This window comes from Papaver somniferum, chromosome 7 (genome assembly GCF_003573695.1).
Source record: "Papaver somniferum cultivar HN1 chromosome 7, ASM357369v1, whole genome shotgun sequence".
Classification (NCBI taxonomy): Eukaryota; Viridiplantae; Streptophyta; class Magnoliopsida; order Ranunculales; family Papaveraceae; genus Papaver; species Papaver somniferum.
Window position 1 is genome coordinate 254,610,706 of NC_039364.1, and position 20,547 is coordinate 254,631,252.

The 20,547-nt window shown below is 35.8% G+C and overlaps 1 protein-coding gene and 1 long non-coding RNA gene across 2 annotated transcripts; one reads left to right on the forward strand and one right to left on the reverse strand.

Annotated features, from left to right (window-relative positions):
- The first annotated feature begins 14,430 nt into the window (after positions 1-14,430).
- LOC113296375 (protein FAR-RED IMPAIRED RESPONSE 1-like) lies at positions 14,431-16,597 on the forward strand. The gene is made up of 3 exons (XM_026544683.1): positions 14,431-15,519; positions 15,714-15,971; positions 16,328-16,597. The coding sequence occupies exons 1-3, from the start codon at positions 14,431-14,433 to the stop codon at positions 16,595-16,597; spliced, it is 1,617 nt and encodes a 538-aa protein (XP_026400468.1).
- A 2,379-nt stretch (positions 16,598-18,976) lies between these two features.
- LOC113293643 lies at positions 18,977-20,180 on the reverse strand. The gene is made up of 3 exons (XR_003332421.1): positions 20,024-20,180; positions 19,782-19,929; positions 18,977-19,280 (listed from the first exon to the last, which is right to left on the reverse strand). It is a non-coding gene; the product is annotated as an uncharacterized LOC113293643 (long non-coding RNA).
- Positions 20,181-20,547: the final 367 nt, after the last annotated feature.

The window sequence follows — 20,547 nt, forward strand, 5'->3', positions numbered from 1 at the left end:
GCTAGTAACTAGGTTTGAATTAATTGGTGGATTAGTGGGACAAAAATTTCATTTATTTAATACTCTTCTTCGATCATTTCCTGAGAAGCTAAGGTCCAGATGGATTGGACCATTGTCAAACTCACCCACTAAAATGAAATGAAAGGCATGAAAAGGGAACTATCAGTTCTTGTAATATAATTGCGTAACAATACTTTATTAATTAAGATAACATGAGCCTAAGTATCGCTTATTAGGGATGAAAGCGCCCCTCTTTGTCTCAAGCATGTCTCATCTGACTTTGAAGAGGCTCAATCTCATGATTAAACATTAACTGGCCCATGCTGATCCATGCTAGACCATCTCGTCTAAAGAATCTTTTACAAGAAAAGGACTCAGGCACAAACCTCACCTAGGGGACAAGCCTATTTTCCAGCATCTCAAACACATTCACGACTAGTAAAATGATCCTAAACTGTGCATGTTTACCCAAAAAAAATATGGATAACTCCCTTTGAGATCCTCATGCTCAACAAAGAGACCCATGGGAAATAACTCCATGTCACTTTTGTGACCGTACAAGAAGAGGTGGATACCAATCTCATCTCCTCTCACACTCTACATGCAATCTCTGAGGCATTACATTCCTTTTCACGTGACTCATCCTAGTCATGTTAACAAATAAAAAAAAAAATTCTTTATCTTGGCCAACTTAGCTTTAAAGAATATATCTCTCTGAACATATCATTACAAGAGATAACTTAGTCATGTACAAATAGGGAGATCTCAATTTTGAAATGAAGAGGGTACCAAGTACGCCATAATCATTTCTATATCAAGACATATATGACGCACACACCTTGCATGATTTAACTTAAACATAGACTGTGAAGAAGATAACACCACAAGATGTAAACTTGGTATATAAAACAGTTGTCGAAATTAAGCCTAACCATAGGGATCAAACCCAAGTGTTTTATTAACGCATAAGTGCAATTAATTTATTGTAACTAAAATAATAATTATAATATCGAAAGTAAAGTAAAAGCATGACACAGATTTTGTTTACGAGCAACCTGCAAATGCAGAAAAACCTCGAGACCTAGTCCATTTTTGAATAATCTCAGGATTAAGATGCCATACAAAGACTATAATCAACTTCGTTTAGTTGAGGGCAAGTGAACTAACTCCGTACACATCACCTAGTTCCTTCAATATCCCTTTGCCTACTACCAATATGGCCAACGAACGTGAATCCTAAGATAGAGTTCACTATCTCAAGTCGCTTCTCCCACTGTGAAGACTTCAAGCACTCAACTCCTTTGGATATTACTCTGAAAGAGTAAAGTATTAATATATATTCGACAATATATCTAACTATCAAGGGTTAAATCAGAGATATATGTTGAGTTAAAACAAAGGTTATGCCGTCTAAATAATATAAAATCTTTTATTCGGTTTAGATGAACCGTTATCTAGATTATTAAGATAATATCTAGGTGCACAACCTATCAGATTCGGATCTTGAAGAGAACCACCACCAAATGATAGATCGCTGGTCAATACGACTAGCTATAAGATATCTATCAAGATAAAAAAAGATAAGTCCGATCCCATCGATCAAGTGTGTGCATGAAGTAAATCACAAAGATAGAAATCAATAAGAAATATTCGTGTCTTTAAATCTTCAATGTATTTGCACAAACAAATTTGTCTAAGCTTCTGGTTATGACCTTGTGTAATAGGTTTTTTTAGACTTTTTTAGGTTTTTTTATTTTCCAATATATAGAGTGAATTTTTAGTTTTATTTTATGCAGTTATGTATGTTCTCTTCTTTAATTTCAGTTTCGTTTTTATTTAGTTTCGATTTTATTTTGATAATTTGTTGGTTATATTATAAAAAATTGAAGATTTTGTTTAGATCAGTTATCAAAAATTAAAAATAATAATGTGATTTACATTTTTCACCATCGTTCGGTATCTTAGTACTCAAACTTATCATGAATAGCTTCAACATTTTTTTCTAATATATTTCCCTTTTCAAGTCAAGTATTGTTTTCACCAAGATGGAGGACCATCGGGTCTGAATGATAATGCTTGCATTAGTGATGGACATTGAAAACTAACCCACTTTCATTCAAAAATCAAAATCCCACTTGTGGCATACTCCTTCATCTCTATGTATACCTTCGATTTTCCAATAACTTTTTTAGTTTCTTCCTCATACGCATTAGGAAGAGGACTTTGTATCTTACACTTATAGGGTGTCCTAGTATCAATGTACGCCCATTCCTACATTGATATGGTGTGTGTCCTAATATCTTACGCTTATAGCACTTTGTTTCAGTTGGGTATATGCATAAGGGTTTTCAGGTTTTAATCTAGCGGTTGGGGATTACTATGTTGGGGTGGAGGTTGTGGAGTCTTCGTGGAAGGTAAGGTTTGGGAATATGATGGTTGAGTAGTAGTGGGAGTAGGACAAGTACGTGGTTAGAATGAAGAAGGTTGTTTCCTTGTAGAAAAATTTGAAACAAATGTTTTCTAGGGTTAGAGAATGAGGATTTTGGGCATGGTTTTGGAGAAAGCATAAAATATTCAATCTTAAGAGCATTATTAATGAAAACATGAAGAGGGGAGTATTGTTGAGTAACTAACCTTTCATGAATACTCCAACCAAGATCATTGATGAAACAAACTATTATTTGATCAAACAGTCTCATTCAGGTCATTCCAAGACAACAAATGAGAAAATTCAGTCACATGTTCTTGTACGGAGCGGTTACCTTTGCGAGAGTTTTGAAAACAGATGAACGAGGTTTACATGTAGTCCGGAGGCAGAAATCTCTCTTCAACAGTTGTTCATGGATGGCCAAGATTGAACTATTCGCAGTTTCTGGTTGGCTCGTTCTGGTTGAAGATGATCCCACCATGAGGAGGATGGTCCTGTAAGCTTGAAAGAAACAAGTTTTACTTGTTGATCTTCTGGTATGTGCATATACGCAAGAAACAATTAATCGTACCAAACCAATCTATCTACGGAGTCTTTGATGAGTATGAGTCCATTGAACGGGGTTATATTAGCCCTGAGACAATAAGTTTGTGGATTTATCGTGTTTCTTTGATGGCGTTGTCGTGGAGGATACGAGTTTTTTGTTATTTTTGATAAGTTTTGTGCAAGTTCAGGGAGTAGAATATGAGTTAAAATATTCAGATAAATCAAATTATGGGATTGTGTAAGTTGAACAGGTAGAATATGTTGAAGTAGTTAATGGAGGTGGACGGTTTCAGGTCGGGTATTAGGTAATTCTCCATTTATCTTCTTTTTTTTTTCCCAATGAACTTAGTAGAATACCTTTCTATGAAATTCTCTGTATTCAAATCCTTTTTAGATTGACTTACAATGCTTGCGTCTCGGTTTGTAGGTCTTTCTTCAAAATGGTCTTTATCACCCATGTTAGTGGAGGTTCTCAATCGAGACTTTGGTACCACTTAGCGCAGCGTAAGCGCATAACTTGGATCAAAAATAGATAACGAAAACTGGTGTTAAACCAATAGATTCACAAATACAATAGAAAAAACTAGAGAACAATCACTAATTTAATATAATATCTTTGATAACTCAAATAAAATAAAAATATTGTATGCGTGGAATTTTACAATACTAGGCCTTCTTATATAGGCTTCACTATTTCCTAAAAGTATTATAACTAAAAAAAGGAAAATCAAACTAAAATAGGAAACCAACAAGAACTAGAATAGGGAAATCCTAAATTAAGAAAGAAACTAGAAAAAGGGAAGAGGTTTGACTCATGTCATGGGTGACTCGAGTAGCTAGATATCCTACATCAGATAGCCAGATTAAACTGAAATTGTATATGGGTGTTTCATACAATTGTATTTTTGCCTTCTTGATTTCAAATAATCTTTTTCCTCGAGAAAAGAAAAATATACAAAAAAGGTTGTGATTTCTCTAATGCTGGTTGTGTATTTGTGTGAAATCCTGCAAATCACATGCACAACATCTTCAAATACTAGAGAAGGAAATGACTACATCCAAGAGGTGTTTTCTTGAAATAGGAGATGGTCAAACAACTAGCATTTGGGACACCAACTAACTGGCTACCCAACCTCCAACCACTGCCTCCACCTCCACTGGCCAACCCCTGACAACTGGTTCATACCTTAATAGACAGTACCAGCACGAACTGAAATTATTAGGCCATCATCTCTACACTCTTACAGTCAGCAACACTGAGAATCAACTGTATCCATCTTCCACTTCCAAATATACTAGAGCAAAACCATTAGGGATCACAGACACAACTTCCTTCATGGCGAAATGAAAGCAATGTATCTGGCATTGGCAACAACAAAGGACATCGTATACTCAAGATTCATCTTATAATCTGATTCGCAGAAGCTAGTGAATATTTTCAAAGGCATAACACAATCAACATTATACACCATACCATTGATCAACAAAATTATGTCGGGCTTGAAGAGGTTTCGACAACACCAGGTGATTCATAAATATAGAAATGGAAACAAGCCACAAATGATGCGTTAGAAATCTGCATCATACCGAACACAGCTTGTTAGAATCTCAGCTCCTAAATCGTTGTAACTTAAATCATAACTATGATATAAACTATGCGTAAGGTTGAAAACAGAACTACTCCTACAATTAAGGGTTATTGTACTGTTGGATATTGGCAAGAGTTTAGGAAGCATCAGTGTGATTTCTTAAATCAGTCTTGATTGATTTTTAGAATTGTGTTTAGACTTCTATATAATCAAGGGTTTCCTATCTTAGCTAGTTTAGATTTCCTAAATTAGAGTAAAGCTTGGTTTCCTAATCGAAGTATTGTAAGCCTATAAATAAAGGCATAACCTTTAGGTTATAGGAATCTACATCATCTACACTAGTCTTTTCTAAACCCTTAGGTTGTATAAATCTCCTCACTAAAAAGAGAAGTAATCTCTCCATTAGCAATATGTAGATCCTCTCATAGCTTTAAGGTTAGGAGAGTTGGGAGAAAGTTGAAGGTGAGTTGAGAATGTGAAGAAGAATAATGGGTGTTGGGTGTCATATAAATGTATATTATCTAATATATATGAATGAAGTGAATTTCTGCTGCCCTTGGATGTAGGCCATTGTCGAACCACGTAAATCTCTGTATCTTGTGTGTTCTATGTGCATTAGATTCCGTTGTATGTTTAGTTTTCGTTTCTGATGCCTGATCCTGTGAAGCCTCGAGGAACAATATGAACCTCTCAGCACTAAAAACCGGTATCACAGCTTAGGTCTAGGTTCTTAAAATCTAGGGTTTGCTCGTTTGAATTGAGTCAGAAATGGTATGTGAAGATATCAAAGAAGATGTCAAATTTGAAGTAGAACACAAAGACGAGTTCACGTTTTTAACTAAAAATTTGTGGTAGAAGAATCGTAACAGTTATGAAAACCATGGTGAAGATTGGTACCGTTTTGAAATTGTGGTGCAAGGTTGCGGCCGTTCCATCAGAAAAAGTGGTGAATTAGTAGTGGATTTGTGAAAGAAGACATACTTGGAGATTGAATTATAAGCGTAGAAGAAGATGCATAAATGTGCATGATGCAAAATCAAGTTGTGTCAGTTTGAAGATCAGAGTTAAGTTGGAATTCAGAAAGTCGTTGTATAGCCTCATATGAAGAATCTTTAGGTCGTTTGAATTGCATCAAGGGTAAGAGGTGGATTTTCTGATTTGACAAGCACCGTTTGATGTATCAGTTGCTTATAAACGAATGTATTTGAAGTGTTTCACATTCGTTGATTGTTGATTGATACAGTATTGAAGTTGAAGCTCTACTTGAAAGGAGGATTTGACGTTGGTATACTTCTCGAGGCATAAACCCTATGTTTTTTGCATAGCTTCCAGTAACTGATTCCATAACCTTATTAACTAGTTTGATAAAGGTGTTTGGTTATTTTTTGGTCTTTACCTTGTTTGTTTGATACTTTTGTGGACTATTTGGGAATACCTTGTTGGTTTTCCGTTTGAATGTGCTTGCTTTCCAAGCCAAGTTGCAAGGAAACAAGAGTATTGTGATTGAAGTACAAGTTGAATGGTTTGTACATTGGAATAGGGTAAGATGCAAAACTTGAAGGATCCTTAGAATTGTTCAAAGTACCAAGGGTAACGATTGAGAATGTTACCGGTTTTCATTAGTTCGGTCATGTTGTCCTTGACATAGTCGAAGGAATTGAAGAAAAAGTTAAACTCAAGTTTTCCCCAGTTGCATGGTGTAGCGAGGATTGCAGAAACCTATTAGTAGGTTTCATATAATAATTATCAATCATTTGAATGTCTTAGTGTTGTGAGAGCACTAGTGGAGGGTTGGTAAATTATGGTTGAAGAGTTTGTTTTTCACGAAGAAGTGGTTGAAGCAGGTGGCTATAAGCATATTGCATTGTTAATGATCGATTGGAGAGAGTCGGTAAATTGGATTTCCTATATGGAGATATTGTGTGTGGTGGAGATGTAGTTTCTTGTTCTGTTTTTGAAGAAAAGCGGTTGAAGATGAAGTTGACACAATTTTTGGCATATGCACCTTGAGCATATGATTGAAGAAGGGTTTGTTTGAGTGTGTTGAGTTTGAAACTTACTTGTAGAGTTAGCTTATGAGCATTGAATTTTTGTTGTTTACAGAACAATGTAGGAGCAGAATTTTTCGTACCGTTGAACACCACAAATATGGTACATTTTGAATCATCCACTCGGATGTTTGAAGGCACCTATTTGATTTACTATTTTTAAAAGTTGAGCTAGGTGGTTTGTTACCTTTATTTTTGGATGATATTTGGCGGAGAATTAAGGTGTTTACCTTTTGAAGTCATCAAGTTGAAGAAGTGCAAGACCGTGGTGAAAAAAAAGATTAGTTATATGGATATGTTCTATTTTTGAGGTGAAAACTCGGTTGCAAGGAACAAGGTACCATTGTAGCACTTCACAATTGTAAGGTAGAATACTACATGTGAGGAATATAGTTAAGCGAAGAAATCGCAAACTATTTGAAGAATGCGGTATGTGAATTGAATTGAATTGCTTTTGGTCATAGGAAAAAGCATTGGAAAACAGGAAAGAAGTTTCAAGTTCAGACGTGATTGTTGGAACATGAAGATCTAATATTGATGAAGAATATGTGGAAGTTCTCGAGTGTTTGAATGTTTGTGTATCATGTGCATCCTCTAGGGAATGGTTTCTGACTTTTAGGAGTTTGAAGTATTTAGGTCCAACTCGAGAAGTTTGAAGTTGTTATGTGTGTATCGAAGTTTGAATAAGAATCTGAAATCATTAGATCCATTTAACTCTGTGGGGTTTAAAGTTGTTTAAACGGTGGAGTACTGAAGAAGTTTTCCAATGCATTTGCAGTGATGAAAGGATTGAAGAATGGAAATCTGTATTGCTCAATATGGAAGTAGAAGTATTAGATAGTGCGCCAATACATTTGAAGACTAAATCATGCAGTTAAGGCAAGAAGTTGAAGAACGTATAATCACGCAGTTTAGAATTTTGTGAACATTGTGTGAAAGAATCAAGCTTAGAGTTGGAGTAGAAAGTTCTAGTTTTCTGAAGATATGAAAATATCATGAATATCACCACATATGGAATATTGGAATATGTTCACCCAGATGTTTGGGAACTTACTTTGTAAGGTATGAATTTTTTTCATCTTTGATGAAAACTTCGTAGGTATGGGGGTACACCATACATTTGCATGTGATGAAATATTGAGCTCCGCATTGAAAGACGAAGTGTTGGAATTTGAAGAAGTAGGATGGAGGAAGAGCTAAAATTTGACAAGTGAAGTGGTGAGTTGAAGTCAAAGACTATATCCTACAAGTTCAAGTACATGTGCAAAGAATTGAATCTTGCAAGTTTGAAGAATATGTGCATGTGAAAATCTATGAAGTTGAAGACGCGTCAAGAACTCATAGATAATTGGATTTGCTGAGAAATTAGCAAAGTAGCAAAAGAAATGGTGGAATTCGGGTAAGGCCTTCCTGGACTTAATCATGTCTTTTGAGTTTGTTACACCATTTTGGTGTATTGGTATCTTTAGACACAGTTGCAGCCCTGTTATGGGATTGAATTTGTGAAGCACATGTTGAAGCACATTGCATCCTTAAAAGGGATTTGAAACACCATACGATGTGCTGCTGTCAGTTGATACATTTGAACCTTACACAAGAATTTTGGAAGTTGTACCAGTGCAACATCTTAGGATGATTGAAGTATGAAAGAATCATTAGATGATTGGAGAAATGGAGTCCTTTTATGGAAGTGAAACATCTTCGGATGGTTGGCACATACGGGTGAGTGAAGTATTGAAGTCCTTTTATGAAAGTGAAACATCTTCGGATGGTTGAAACCTACGGGTGAGTGAAGTATTGAGGTACTTTAGTGGAATTGGAGCATCTACGGATGATTGGGACCTTCGGGTGATTGAAGGCATTAGAGGTGAATGTCGAGATTTCATGCCAAGGTGAGAAATCAGAGAATAGTGAAGTTGAAGTTGTCCTAGAAATCTTTCCAAGGTGGAGAATTGTTGGATATTGGAAAGAGTTTAGGAAACATCAGTGTGATTTCTTAAATCAGTTTTGACTGATTTTTAGAAATGTGTTTGGACTTCTATCTAAGCAAGGGTTTCTATCTTAGCTAGTTTAGATTTCCCAAATTAGAGTAAAGCTTGGTTTCCTAATCGAAGTATTGTAAGATTATAAATAAAGGCATAACCTTTAGGTTATAGGAATCTACATCATCTACATTAGTTTTGTCTAAACCCTTAGGTTGTAGAAATCTCCTCACTAAAAAGAGAAGTAATCTCTGCATTAGCAAGATATATCTTTAGGGTTAGGAGAGTTTGGAGAAAGTTGAAGGTGAGTTGAGAATGTGAAGAAGAAGAATGGGTGTTGGGTGTCATGTAGATGTGTATTCTATGATATATGAATGAAGTGAATTTCTGCTGCCCGTGGACGTAGGCCATCGCCGAACCACGTAAATATCTGTGTATTGTGTGTTCTATGTGCATTAGCTTCCGTTGAATGTTTAGTTTTCGTTTCTGATGCACGATCCTGTGAATCCTTGAGGAACAATATGAACCTCTCGGCACTACACGTACAGAATCATTATATCAACAAAATTAAGGATGGACAAAACCAGTGAAAATGTAGTAAAAACCATTTTTGATTTTTAAGCCTTTGAATAGCATGATGTAAGATTAAAGACTGCAGGCAGGGGTAAGATATCCAGTACTAATAACTAAAGGTTGTCCCAGCCGGGAGCTGAGATCTGAATCTAGCTACACCTTAAAAACTTGTAGGACATTAATTTGTGATAGGCATGACTTGCTCTTTCTTGAACATTTAGCTTGTTTTCCAGAGCGAGCAGTTCCTTCTCTTCAATCTCTACTTGTTCTTTCAGTTTCCCTGAACAAATATAATGGCATTCAACGAAACCATTTTCAAAATACGCTTACGGATGCTAAGACAAACTTGGACATAAACAGTAATTGAACTCACTTTTTCTCTGCAAACTAATTCTGCGAGCCTAATGTCTAAATCCACTTCTTTCTGTTTCAATCTTGAGGATTCTGGTTTAGGTTTCTTAACCAGCTTTGTTATCTCATCGACATCCTTTTGCTTCCGTTTCAAGCTCCCGTCCGTCTTATTTTCTGCCTCCTCCCTCTGGCATCTGCTATAAGTCTTTTTTTCACACTCTTGTAACGTTCTTTCCCACTCATGCAACTCTTTTCTTTTTTTTGGCAATAGCTTCTGCTGCTCCATTCATTTCTCTCCTGGAAAGAATAACCAAATCAAAGTTAAGATGACACAAAGAAAATGTGTGCAATAACTAACAATGATAGGGCAATGAAGTAAATGAGATACTCTGCATTTGTCGGCTGCCCGAGTATACTTTCAAGTGTTTTTTCACTTTTTTCGGTTTCTTTTCAATTTTAGAACTCTCTCCTTGAGCAAATTCCATGGTATCATCAGCAGCATGCATTTGGCCAATATTTTTGCAGTTTCTTTTCTACTGATATATTTATGACTCAACTAAAAGAGAAAAAAGTTGCTACCAAGACAGCATCATCATAACAGTATAAATAGTTACTAACAATGTTATCATGATTGAATTAGACAGAAGAAACAGAGAGAACTTCTTATGAGGGAAAGTTAAGTATTTTCTTTCATGCCTAGAAAAGAGATCTTGTCGTTTCTGCATATAAGTACCAATCAGAATTACAGGTAGCTATCATTATGGTATACAAAGTTATATTAACATGTACGGAGTAAAAGTTCAATATTGTTATCGTAATATCTTGAAGAGCCAGAATTGAGCTAAACGGGAAAGTTAGAATAGGTTCGTGAAGGATTAGTTGGACGCTAAGGGGTGAATGTCCATATTCAGCCGGAGGATTAACTGGTATCTAGATAACCAATATAATGACCCAGACAAGCTGTGCTCTCTCCGTTTGGTTGTGAAGCTTCTCAACTTAGCAGAGGTCTGTACAAATTACAGTTGATCTGACTTTCACCTGTGCCTTTCTTTCTACTTGGCTTCTCTTGGTCACCAGCCATATATATATGAAAGAAGTAATGACCTTAGTATCCAAAGATATCGAACGCTAAATGTACATCCAGAAAAGTGAATATGGTATTGTAAATTAGTACCTCAGATGGGTACAGTCATCATTTTGTAAAATAACTCCACGGCGTGGTGCCTATATAAGGGCATAAAGAACGATTAGTTATAACATTTCGAAGGAGCACCATTCAGTTATTCAATAAAAGCATCAAGTACTACTCACAGAAATAAATCTATGTTACATACTGCCTGAAAGCTTCCCTAGAATATCTCTCCATTAGCCACATTAGCTTGAAATTTTTATATCAACGGAACTTGAAAACACCAGGCCAGTTGATTCCATCAGGAGGTCCACAAAAGCACAAAACAATTATGTCCAATTGCTCTGCCTGCAGCAAATTTTTATATCTAGTTAATGTTCTGAGAAATCCATTCATTCATGCAATAATGATAACTCAACAAGCATAAAAAGATAAAGCACGACCGAACAAAGCATTAGGATCATGTACTTCAAAATCTTTGATATATCCTTGACAACATATAATCTTCGATAAATCAAAAAATTTTGATTCTTAAAAAAAGAACGATTTTTTGGGGACCATGGTTTTATTTTGGGTAAAGACATTAGAAGTAAATCTAGGTCACCCCTTATCTAGATATTTATATTAATACCTAAATTACCCTCCTGATTAATTTTGGATGATGATTAGCTAGTGTTAATAATAGTTAGTGTAATGATTAGTGAGATGATTAAGTTAAAGATAATTAGTGAGATTAAAAAATCAGATGAGTTTTTTTTTTAAAGAAGTAAAATTATTGAGAGAGTAAAGTTAGAGAAGATGAAGAAGGAAAACATGAAAAACGATGGATTTTACCAATCACAACCGGAGAAAGGGTATTTGGATACCCAGGTATGCTTCAAACTTAGATAATGTTGGTTGAATTGCTCCAAACTTTCAAAAAAATGAAATTTTTTATGTAAATTTGGGCCAGTTCGGTTAACCATATGTCAACAACATGTAACCGAACACACCTGAAAGTGTAGTTCGGTTACCATATGTCAAGAACATGTAACCGAACACACCTGAAAGTGTAGTTCGGTTACGTTTTCCAAACACGCAGGTTACCGAACTCGCTCGTTAATGGAGGTTTTGGTCGTACAGTGCAATGTTCGGTTACCTAGGATAAAATGCTAGGTAACCGAACGTTGAACTTGACAATTTATTTGAGTACATCTTGTGTGTTCGGTTAGTTCGCAAACTTCAACGCAACCAAGTTCCCAACCGAACTTCAGGTTAAAAGTAACCTAGTGTTAGAAGTTCGGTTGGTTCGCAAACTTCAACATATTTTGGGAATCAACCGAACTGGGTTTATAGGTAGAGTTTGGTTACAAAGAAAACTTAATAATTTTGCGAACGAACCGAACTTATGGACTTGTATTGTTCTAATACAAGGAGTTCGGTTAAAAGTATTTTTTCCGAATCGACCGAACTTTGAATTAGGTTAAGAAAAAAATAATTTGTGATAACCGAACTTTTTACTGCAAAAAAACTCCATTAAACCTCTCTGCAACTTACATTTTCAACTCATTTTGATGATTAGTTCTCATTTATTCAACCAAAAACGAATGACAAGTAATGGGTTTGTGAGAATACCTTTGTTAATGTTTTAAATTAAGCTATATATATAGTGGTGGTGGTGGTAATCGGCGGTGGTGGGCGGTGGTGGTAATCGGTGGTTGGTGGTGGGTGGTGGTTGGTGGTGGTGGTAATCGGTGGTTGGTGGTGGTGGTGGTAATCGGCGGTGGTGGGAGGTGGTGGTGAGAGGAGGTGGTGGTTATATATATATAGAGAGAGAGGTGGTTATTGTGTTGGTTTTAAATTAAATTAGGTTAAGGATAGATTAGTCATTTAAATGTTCTAGGACACCCCTTATAACCATATGGAAGGTGGCCTAATAAGACCATGGTCCCCAAAAACACCATGGTCCCTAAAAAATCATTCTAAAAAAATGTTCTTGTAACAAAGACGAATATACGGAAAAGTGGCATGCCCAGGCCCAACTGTGATACTCCTGTTGCTCAAGTCCACTCAAGGAGGAGGTTAGTTCATCAATTCGATGAAAGTGATGATGAAGAAGAGTGCCCAACTCAGCTGTGTACCGAATCTTCTAAATATTCTACTCAAAATATTGATAGTAGACAAGTTCAAAAGGATACTGGAGAGTGCAGAGTAAAAAAATTGGTTTTAGGGGGACTGGAGAATATTCCAACTCCAATGCAAAATGGGTCTTCTATGCCATGTCTCTCCCCTGGTCCTGTGAAAATCAATAATGCTATATGTCCCAACTCTCAATCGGGTTTTCTGCAACCCAACTTAGGTGGCGTCTATGTGGACGTGAATCTTTACTGATTCTTTTTTATTTCCTTTTTTCTTTTTTTTCTTTTTATAAAAGATACAAAATCCCACTGAATATCTGCAATATCCCATTTTTACTAATTAAATCCGATAAAGTCCTTTGATAGAGGGGAATACCGTAAAATGGGCGGGAATCAGTAATACTCAATTGCTTCTTTTTCTTTTAAACAAACCCTAAGAAATCTCTATTGTAAGTTTGCTGAAGAAGAGATTTAGATGGTAAGAATCTAACTTAAAAAATCTGGCTATAATCTATAGTATTTTCATACCCAAATCAGCAAAATTGATGATCTCTTAGTGCAAATCTGATTGATGATTGTTTTACTAGTAGTCCTCTTTTTGTATGATTTTTTTTGTCAAGGAAGTAGGAACCATAACCTGATCATACTACGTAGAATTGTAGATACAACAATATATGTAGATCTTGTTGTTTTATTTTTAACTTGGCTATGTTGATTGCAATCTTTCTTTTTTTATCTTTTAAGTTGATATGTTACTGATTTGTGTTTTTTTTTGGAAGACATGGAAGAAGAAGCTATCGATGATAAGATAGAAGGAAGAGAAGACGAAGATGTTAATCATGGGGCGCCAGTTGTTGGTATGACATTCGGCGATAGAGAAGAACTGTTCAACTTTTACAAGGATTACAGCAAACGATTAGGATTTGGGGTAAAGAAAAGATCAAACAGAAAAGATGATGAGGGGGTTCTAAGATGGACTACATTTACATGTACTAAGGCGGGTAAGACTGTGAGTAGAAGAAAAAATGCGTTGAAACCTCAACCTAGTAGTAGAACAGATTGCAAAGCTCAACTATCAGCAAGTTTAGACATAGATGGTCGATGGATAATTAATAGCATAAATCTTGTTCACAATCATACAATTTTGAGCCCTAGCCAATCTCGTTTTATTTCTTGTCACCGGTATATAAGTGATTCGGCGAAGAGAAGACTTGAAGTAAATGACCAGGCATGAATCAAGGGAAGTAAAATTTATAATTCTTTTGTGGTTGAAGAAGGCGGGCATGAAAATCTTTCATTTTTAAAAAAAGACGCCTTGAATTATATTCAGAAAGCACGAAATTTACAACTCGGGGAAGGTGATGCTCTTGCAGTTCAAAAATATTTTACAAAGATGCAAAGTTTGAACTCTGATTTCTTCTACAGTATGGACCTGGATGATGAGGGTCGCTTAAAGAATATGTTTTGGGCAGATCCAAGGAGTAGAGAAGCATACAAAGAATTTGGAGAAGTTGTCACATTTGACACTACTTATCTGACAAACAAGTATGCTATGCCTTTTGCTCCTTTTGTTTGTGTAAACCATCATGGTGAATCTATTTTATTTGGGTGTGGGCTGATTTCGAATGAATACATTTTCTTGGTTATTTGAAACATGGCTTACATGCATGCATGGAAAAGCTCCAGAAGGAATCATAACAGATCAAGATAAAGCTATGCAAAATGCCATAGAGATTGTGTTTCCAAATACCAAGCATCGTTGGTGCCTTTGGCATGTGATGAAAAAGTTACCTGAAAAATTTAGAAGCTACAAAAAGTATGAGGCTATTAGTCTCGATATGCTCAGTGTTGTTTACGATTCACAAGATCTTGAAGAATTTGAACGAGACTTGTCTGTGTTCCTTGAAGAATATAACTTGCATGAGAATGAATGGTTGACTACATTATATGATGAGAGACATCTTTGGGTGCCATGTTTCGTCAAATCCCATTTCTGGGCGGGGATGTCAACCACTCAAAGAAGTGAAAGCATTAACGCTTTCTTTAAGGATTATGTAACTTCCAAAACCACGTTGAAACAATTTGTTTATCAATATGAACAAGCAACAAATGAAAAAGTGGAAAAAGAAAGTCAGTCTGATTTTAAATCGCACAATTCAATGCTATCAATTGTTACTACTTATGAGTATGAAGTACAAGTTCGAAAGCCATATACCACATCAAAATTCAAAGAGTTTCAAGATGAACTGACAGGAATGATGTACTGTATATTCATGAGTTCCCAAGAAAACGATAATCTCTCAACTTATGGCATACGAGAAGATATCGTAGTTGGGGAAGGAAAAAAGAGAATGATTTTTACTATATCATATAAGAAAGATGAATGTGTTGTACAATGCAATTGTTGTTTGTATGAATCCAGGGGAATCCTTTGCAGACACGCGTTGGCTGTCCTTATTCGAAATGATGTTGATGAATTTCCAGAAATATATATTTTAAGGAGATGGAGGAAAGATGTGTCTCGGAGCCATACAAAGGTTAAAGTAAATTTTAATGCTTGTTCTGCAACTCCTGAACGACAAAGGTATGATAAAATGTGTTCAGCCTTTATGAAAATTGCAGATCTTGCATCCACGAGCGAAGAACGTTGTACTCATGTTATTGAGTGGATGGATACTATGTCCACAAAATTAAATGATCCTAAACAGCAATGGTCTAGTGCTATTGTGCGCTCCAACAAATTACTTGATCCACATGTAGCTCAAACCAAAGGTCGACCAAAAAAGTTGAGATTAAAAACCAAATTCTGGGGAAAAAGATATATAAGAAAAAGAAAAGAGATCAGTCCGAGGAAAATGCACAGGTACATTCTACTTTCACAATACTTAACATTCAATTACTTTCTTGAATTACTTATCGTACAAGTTAACTCATGGGGATGTTTTTGTAGGATGTTCAAGTCGATGTTCCTGTCAAAAAAACAAGAAAAAGAAACAACTCGAATCAGTCCAAGACTACAGCTGGTACTCCAAAGAAACCTAGAAAAAGGAACTCTAGAGCTCAATCGAGTAATACTACTCCAAAGAAATCTAGAGAAAGGAACACTAAAGTGGAATCGTGTAAGCATACTCCAAAGAAGCCTGGAAAAGGAAGCAAACTAAATCAGTATGCTCAAGATGATGAGGTAACCACTGCTCAGGATGTTGAGGTAATTACTTGGTATTATGTAAGACAAAATTGTGTTTTTGATAACATATAAATGAAAAATCAGAAATTGAAGGATGAAAGAATATAGCCAAAAAATGTTCTATGAAGAAAGCATAGCCATAATCCCTGCCCAAACGTACAATTTTTTTGGCACCTAAAAGGCTGCAAAGTGATGTCAGAAATATGAATTTTCAAACTTGTTTAGCTTCGTATAATCATTTATCATTACTTGGATTCTGAAGCTCTGGGGTGGTTTTAGTCACTTAATTTTTGGCATGATCAGAACTGTATGTTGGTGACAGAGTGTTGATCATTTTCATAATGGATATTTATTTTCTTGATTTTGGTTGTATGTAGGTTTATCATCCCATACAATCATTTCCTCCAGAAATGGTAGAGGAGTCTCCCATCAATGAGAGCCTAGCAGTGTCCATGGGATCAAATGGCGAAGTAATTTCAACAGGCCTAGGAGAAATACAAGAGAGTCTCACAATAAACCAGACACAAGAGAGCATTATGATGAGCTCACAAAGTGTCCTACTTAACTTCAAGCAAATGCAACAAGAACCCAATGGTTTCCCTGGACTAGAAGATCAAACCAGTGGATTATTTTGGTTTCGTGAATGAGGTTCCATGTGTAGTAACCTCCAATCTAAAACAATTAATTTTATGTTTTTGTCTTTATTCTTGATGATAGCTAACTATGTTCATGTTATGTTATCTCTAGAGTCAATTTTCATTTTTTTGCTTCACTGATCTGCAGTATAAATTATTGGAAGGGTGAATGACATTTTGAACTCAATATTGTTTTGAGTAGATTGTTTAGTATTTTTATCATTGTTGTTGTCTAATGCTTGATAAAAATCATCAGTTAATCCTCTCATACAACGTTTCTATCTCGTTTCCATCCTTTCTCAAATGTCTCTGTCATTTTTTTACGGAGAAAGTATAGAGTGCAAGTATCTATCTTGTGTTAGAAGCACTAGCCACTATTATTATCCATACTTGCCACACCCGCACAATATCTTATATTCTTATCCCCAACTATAAGTTTAGAACGCATTTGGAAAATTTAACAGTTGAGTATTACTGATTCCCGCCCATTTTACGGTATTCCCCTCTATCAAAGGATTTTATCGGATTTAATTAGAAAAAATGAGATATTGCAGATATTCAGTGGGATTTTGTATCTTTTATAAAAAGAAAAAAAGAAAAAGGAAATAAAAAAGAATCAGTAAAGATTCACGTCCACATAGGCGCCACCTAAGTTGGGTTGCAGAAAACCCGATTGAGAGTTGGGACATATAGCATTATTGAAAGATTAATTAACTAAACAAAGAATGTAGATTCGAAATTGATTAAAGTTCTTTGAATCTACTAGAACAAAGACTTTCCCACATTGGATAACCACAGAAATCTATGGATTAAGCTGCTTACTTCAGATTGGCAAACCAGAAACATCACTAAAAATAAATGAATTATCTGCCTATCCTTTGGATCAAAAAATTAGGTCCAGTGTCAAGTCGGGTCGACTTGGTATTTGCAGCGATCAAAATCTCAGTCAATGCACTTATCAGAATAACCATTTTAACCAGCCAATCTCAAGCTGATGCAAAGGATGATTCAACAATAGTAAATCTATGTACATGATGAACAACAAACTATTTCTTCAAAATCAGTTCAGCGCACTTTTTGACAGAATCAATATTATCACTAACTATATATGGCACACAATTACTAGTTATTGGAGTACAGTAATCTCATATTTTTCGAAAATGATAGGGCACTCACTTGTTGCTTCCGCTCATTAATGTTTTATAAAGTGGGGAGCTCTAGAGTCTAAATTCTAAGATCTCACCCCGTTGGGTTGTCTATCTCGAGAATCTGGAGCATGTGAACAGTGAGCACATAAGTATCATCATCAGACCCCAAGAAACTCGTGCGAAACAAATAGCTCCAAGCGTGGTTGATAAGCAAAAGTACGTTACTTGTGGTCTGATGTAGATGGTGATGTTTCTACCATCCACAGACCCTAGATCCTCGAGGTGGACAATCCGTTGGGAAGGATGCCATGACCCAAGGGTCCAGAAACGTAAGCAAATGGCGAGCAACAAGCTAGTGCCCAAATCAATGTCTAAAAATTCAAAACAAAGTCAAGATATTTAGAAAGCTCGTAGTCTACATATATTGGTCTAGATACAATGCATGGCCAGTAACAGCAGGAAACAACCCTTATTAAGCGAAAAGCTAGTAAGTGAATAATAGGTTGGTGACTTCTGGCAGTGCCTTCGTCACTATACATGGATAAAAAGAATAAAGACATAGCAGGAAACCTAAACAAATTCATATAATTCAGCCTTGATGGCTAAAATGCGTTGCTTTTGGTGTTAACCGTGTCTATTCATGTCACTCCCAAATCAGACCAGAATTTCTTTACTTTAACCCTAACTGGGTTAACAAAGTGATGAAGCAGGTGGATCCCCATATGATATCATCATCCTACTCAAAGCCCTTATATCCGTTCTCAAGTTCAACGTTTATCCACTCCTAAATCCATATAAGTTAACCATAGGAATGATACATATCATCCCTTATCTGCTAAAAACAGAAACACTCCAAAATATACTGATCGAATTACCAAGAAGAACATCTTATGAGGGAGAATCAAGAATTTTCTTTCATGCCTAAAAGGAGACCTTGTCATGCTTACAATGTGTCTCTCTAGCTTTTTAATCCTGAATAAAGAGACAACTCAATAGCTACTACATAGGGCAGCTCATCACTACTTAAACTTAAAAGTATCACTAACCTTAATGTAAGCTTGAATACACAATTAGACCCTGAAACCAGACATAATCTAGAATGTTACCAGCCCAGTTTAACTTCAGGTGATCAAGTTTAAACCATAAAAAGCCAGTAATGTTTACACTCTTGACCCTTCTAACAAAGTATCATTATTGCATAACACCTAATCAGAATTACAGATCACTATCATCATTACTGCATAAATACATATATTAAAATGCGGAGTAAAACTATTGTTACCATAATGTCTCGAAGTGCCAGAATGGAGCTAAAAGTGAATGTTAGAAGCAGCTCTTGAAGGATTATTTCGAGCTATAAAAGGGGTCCGGAAGTCTAAGGTACGAACTGATGTTGAAGATGAAGGTTTGGTGCCAGAGAGGTTTAACATCTACCTCTTCTCTAGTACAGAAAGTTTGTCCTTCGAAATCCAGCTTGACAAAGGCTGCATTGCCTGGACTAAGATCCCCACATACACGCCAACACCAAGTTTGAGGCTCCTGTCAAGCTGAACAAACCGTGGGAAAGAATAAAAATGTCGTACTATCTAACTATGACATATTGAAGAACTCCAATAAACTATGGCATTTCTGCACCACCACACCAAATTGGGTAAACCAAAAAATACATGTACAATTAACAAACTGAAGCCACCAATTTTGGTGTAAATGATTAGTTCCAATAGGATAATATCTAGAAATTTAATGATGATGAGAGGTAAAACTCAGTTTACAGCTGCACTTGCCGATCAAACATTTAACTTCTTCTAAAGTTACACCATACCATCAGGATTCATAAATCAACCGACAACGTAATGCAAGAAAATCACTCAGCTGTCCACTCACAAAGGTGGGATAAGCCCAATAAGTTAAACAGTAAATCAAACTTCTATTCCATCATAAAATGAAAATCAAGATCAATCAGTCCTAAATTAGATTGACTTAAAAGAAGAATTCATTGTTCAATTAAACTTAAATAAACAAACATGTATTATAGCATCACATTTTACCTAATCTATCTCAATTCTTAATTGAATCTCTTAAAAAGCATTCAAAGAAAAATTAAAATATTTTACGCTTCAGCCATCCTTTCATTCAACTCAAAATTCATGTTGCCGTGCCCTAAGTATTGGAGATCCACCCAGCCTCATCCTTCCACTGTAGATGAAATAAGAAAAGCGAATTAATTGAATCTGGTAAACTATTATTTTAGAAACTAAAAATAAAATGAAGACGAGGGGTAAGATTTTACGTTTGAGAAGAGATATAATTATGCTGCGATCTTCTCAATGTTGTTGTTCCGATGATCTTCTTAATCAGTTGATCGATCTGTGGTGGTTTTTGTTTTTGAGGCGGCGGACAAAACTGAGGAGTAGACGGACAGGGAGAAAGAAAACTACCAATAATAATGCCCTAAACGGCAGCTAGGGTAAAATAGACCAATAACTTAAGAAGTTAACTACACCCCGGTCCCCGGTTACATCAGTACAACAGGACATACAAAAGTTAGCATTTCTCGTTCAATTTGTGTGGGAGCACTTCTGGATTTTGACCCCTGAAACATATTTTAAATTTTGAGTCATAGATCCTTATGGAAAAAAATAATAATTGATGAGGCATTTCTGGATTTCTTCACTATTTCTAGCTTTCTAGGTTAGTCAATAATTATAGCTTTGTTTTTATTATGTTTTCTACTTATCTACACTATTACGATGGTTTTATAATATTCTTTTGAGGTTTATCTTTGTATTAAGGGCGGTTATTGGGTTTGGTTAA

Coding starts and splice junctions, on each gene's coding strand:
- LOC113296375 (XM_026544683.1), top strand. CDS start 14,431: ATGCATGGAAAAGCTCCAGAAGGAATCATAACAGATCAAGATAAAGCT. Junction 15,520..15,713: donor ACAAATTACTTGATCCACAT/GTAGCTCAAACC, acceptor ATGTTTTTGTAG/GATGTTCAAGTCGATGTTCC. Junction 15,972..16,327: donor CCACTGCTCAGGATGTTGAG/GTAATTACTTGG, acceptor GGTTGTATGTAG/GTTTATCATCCCATACAATC.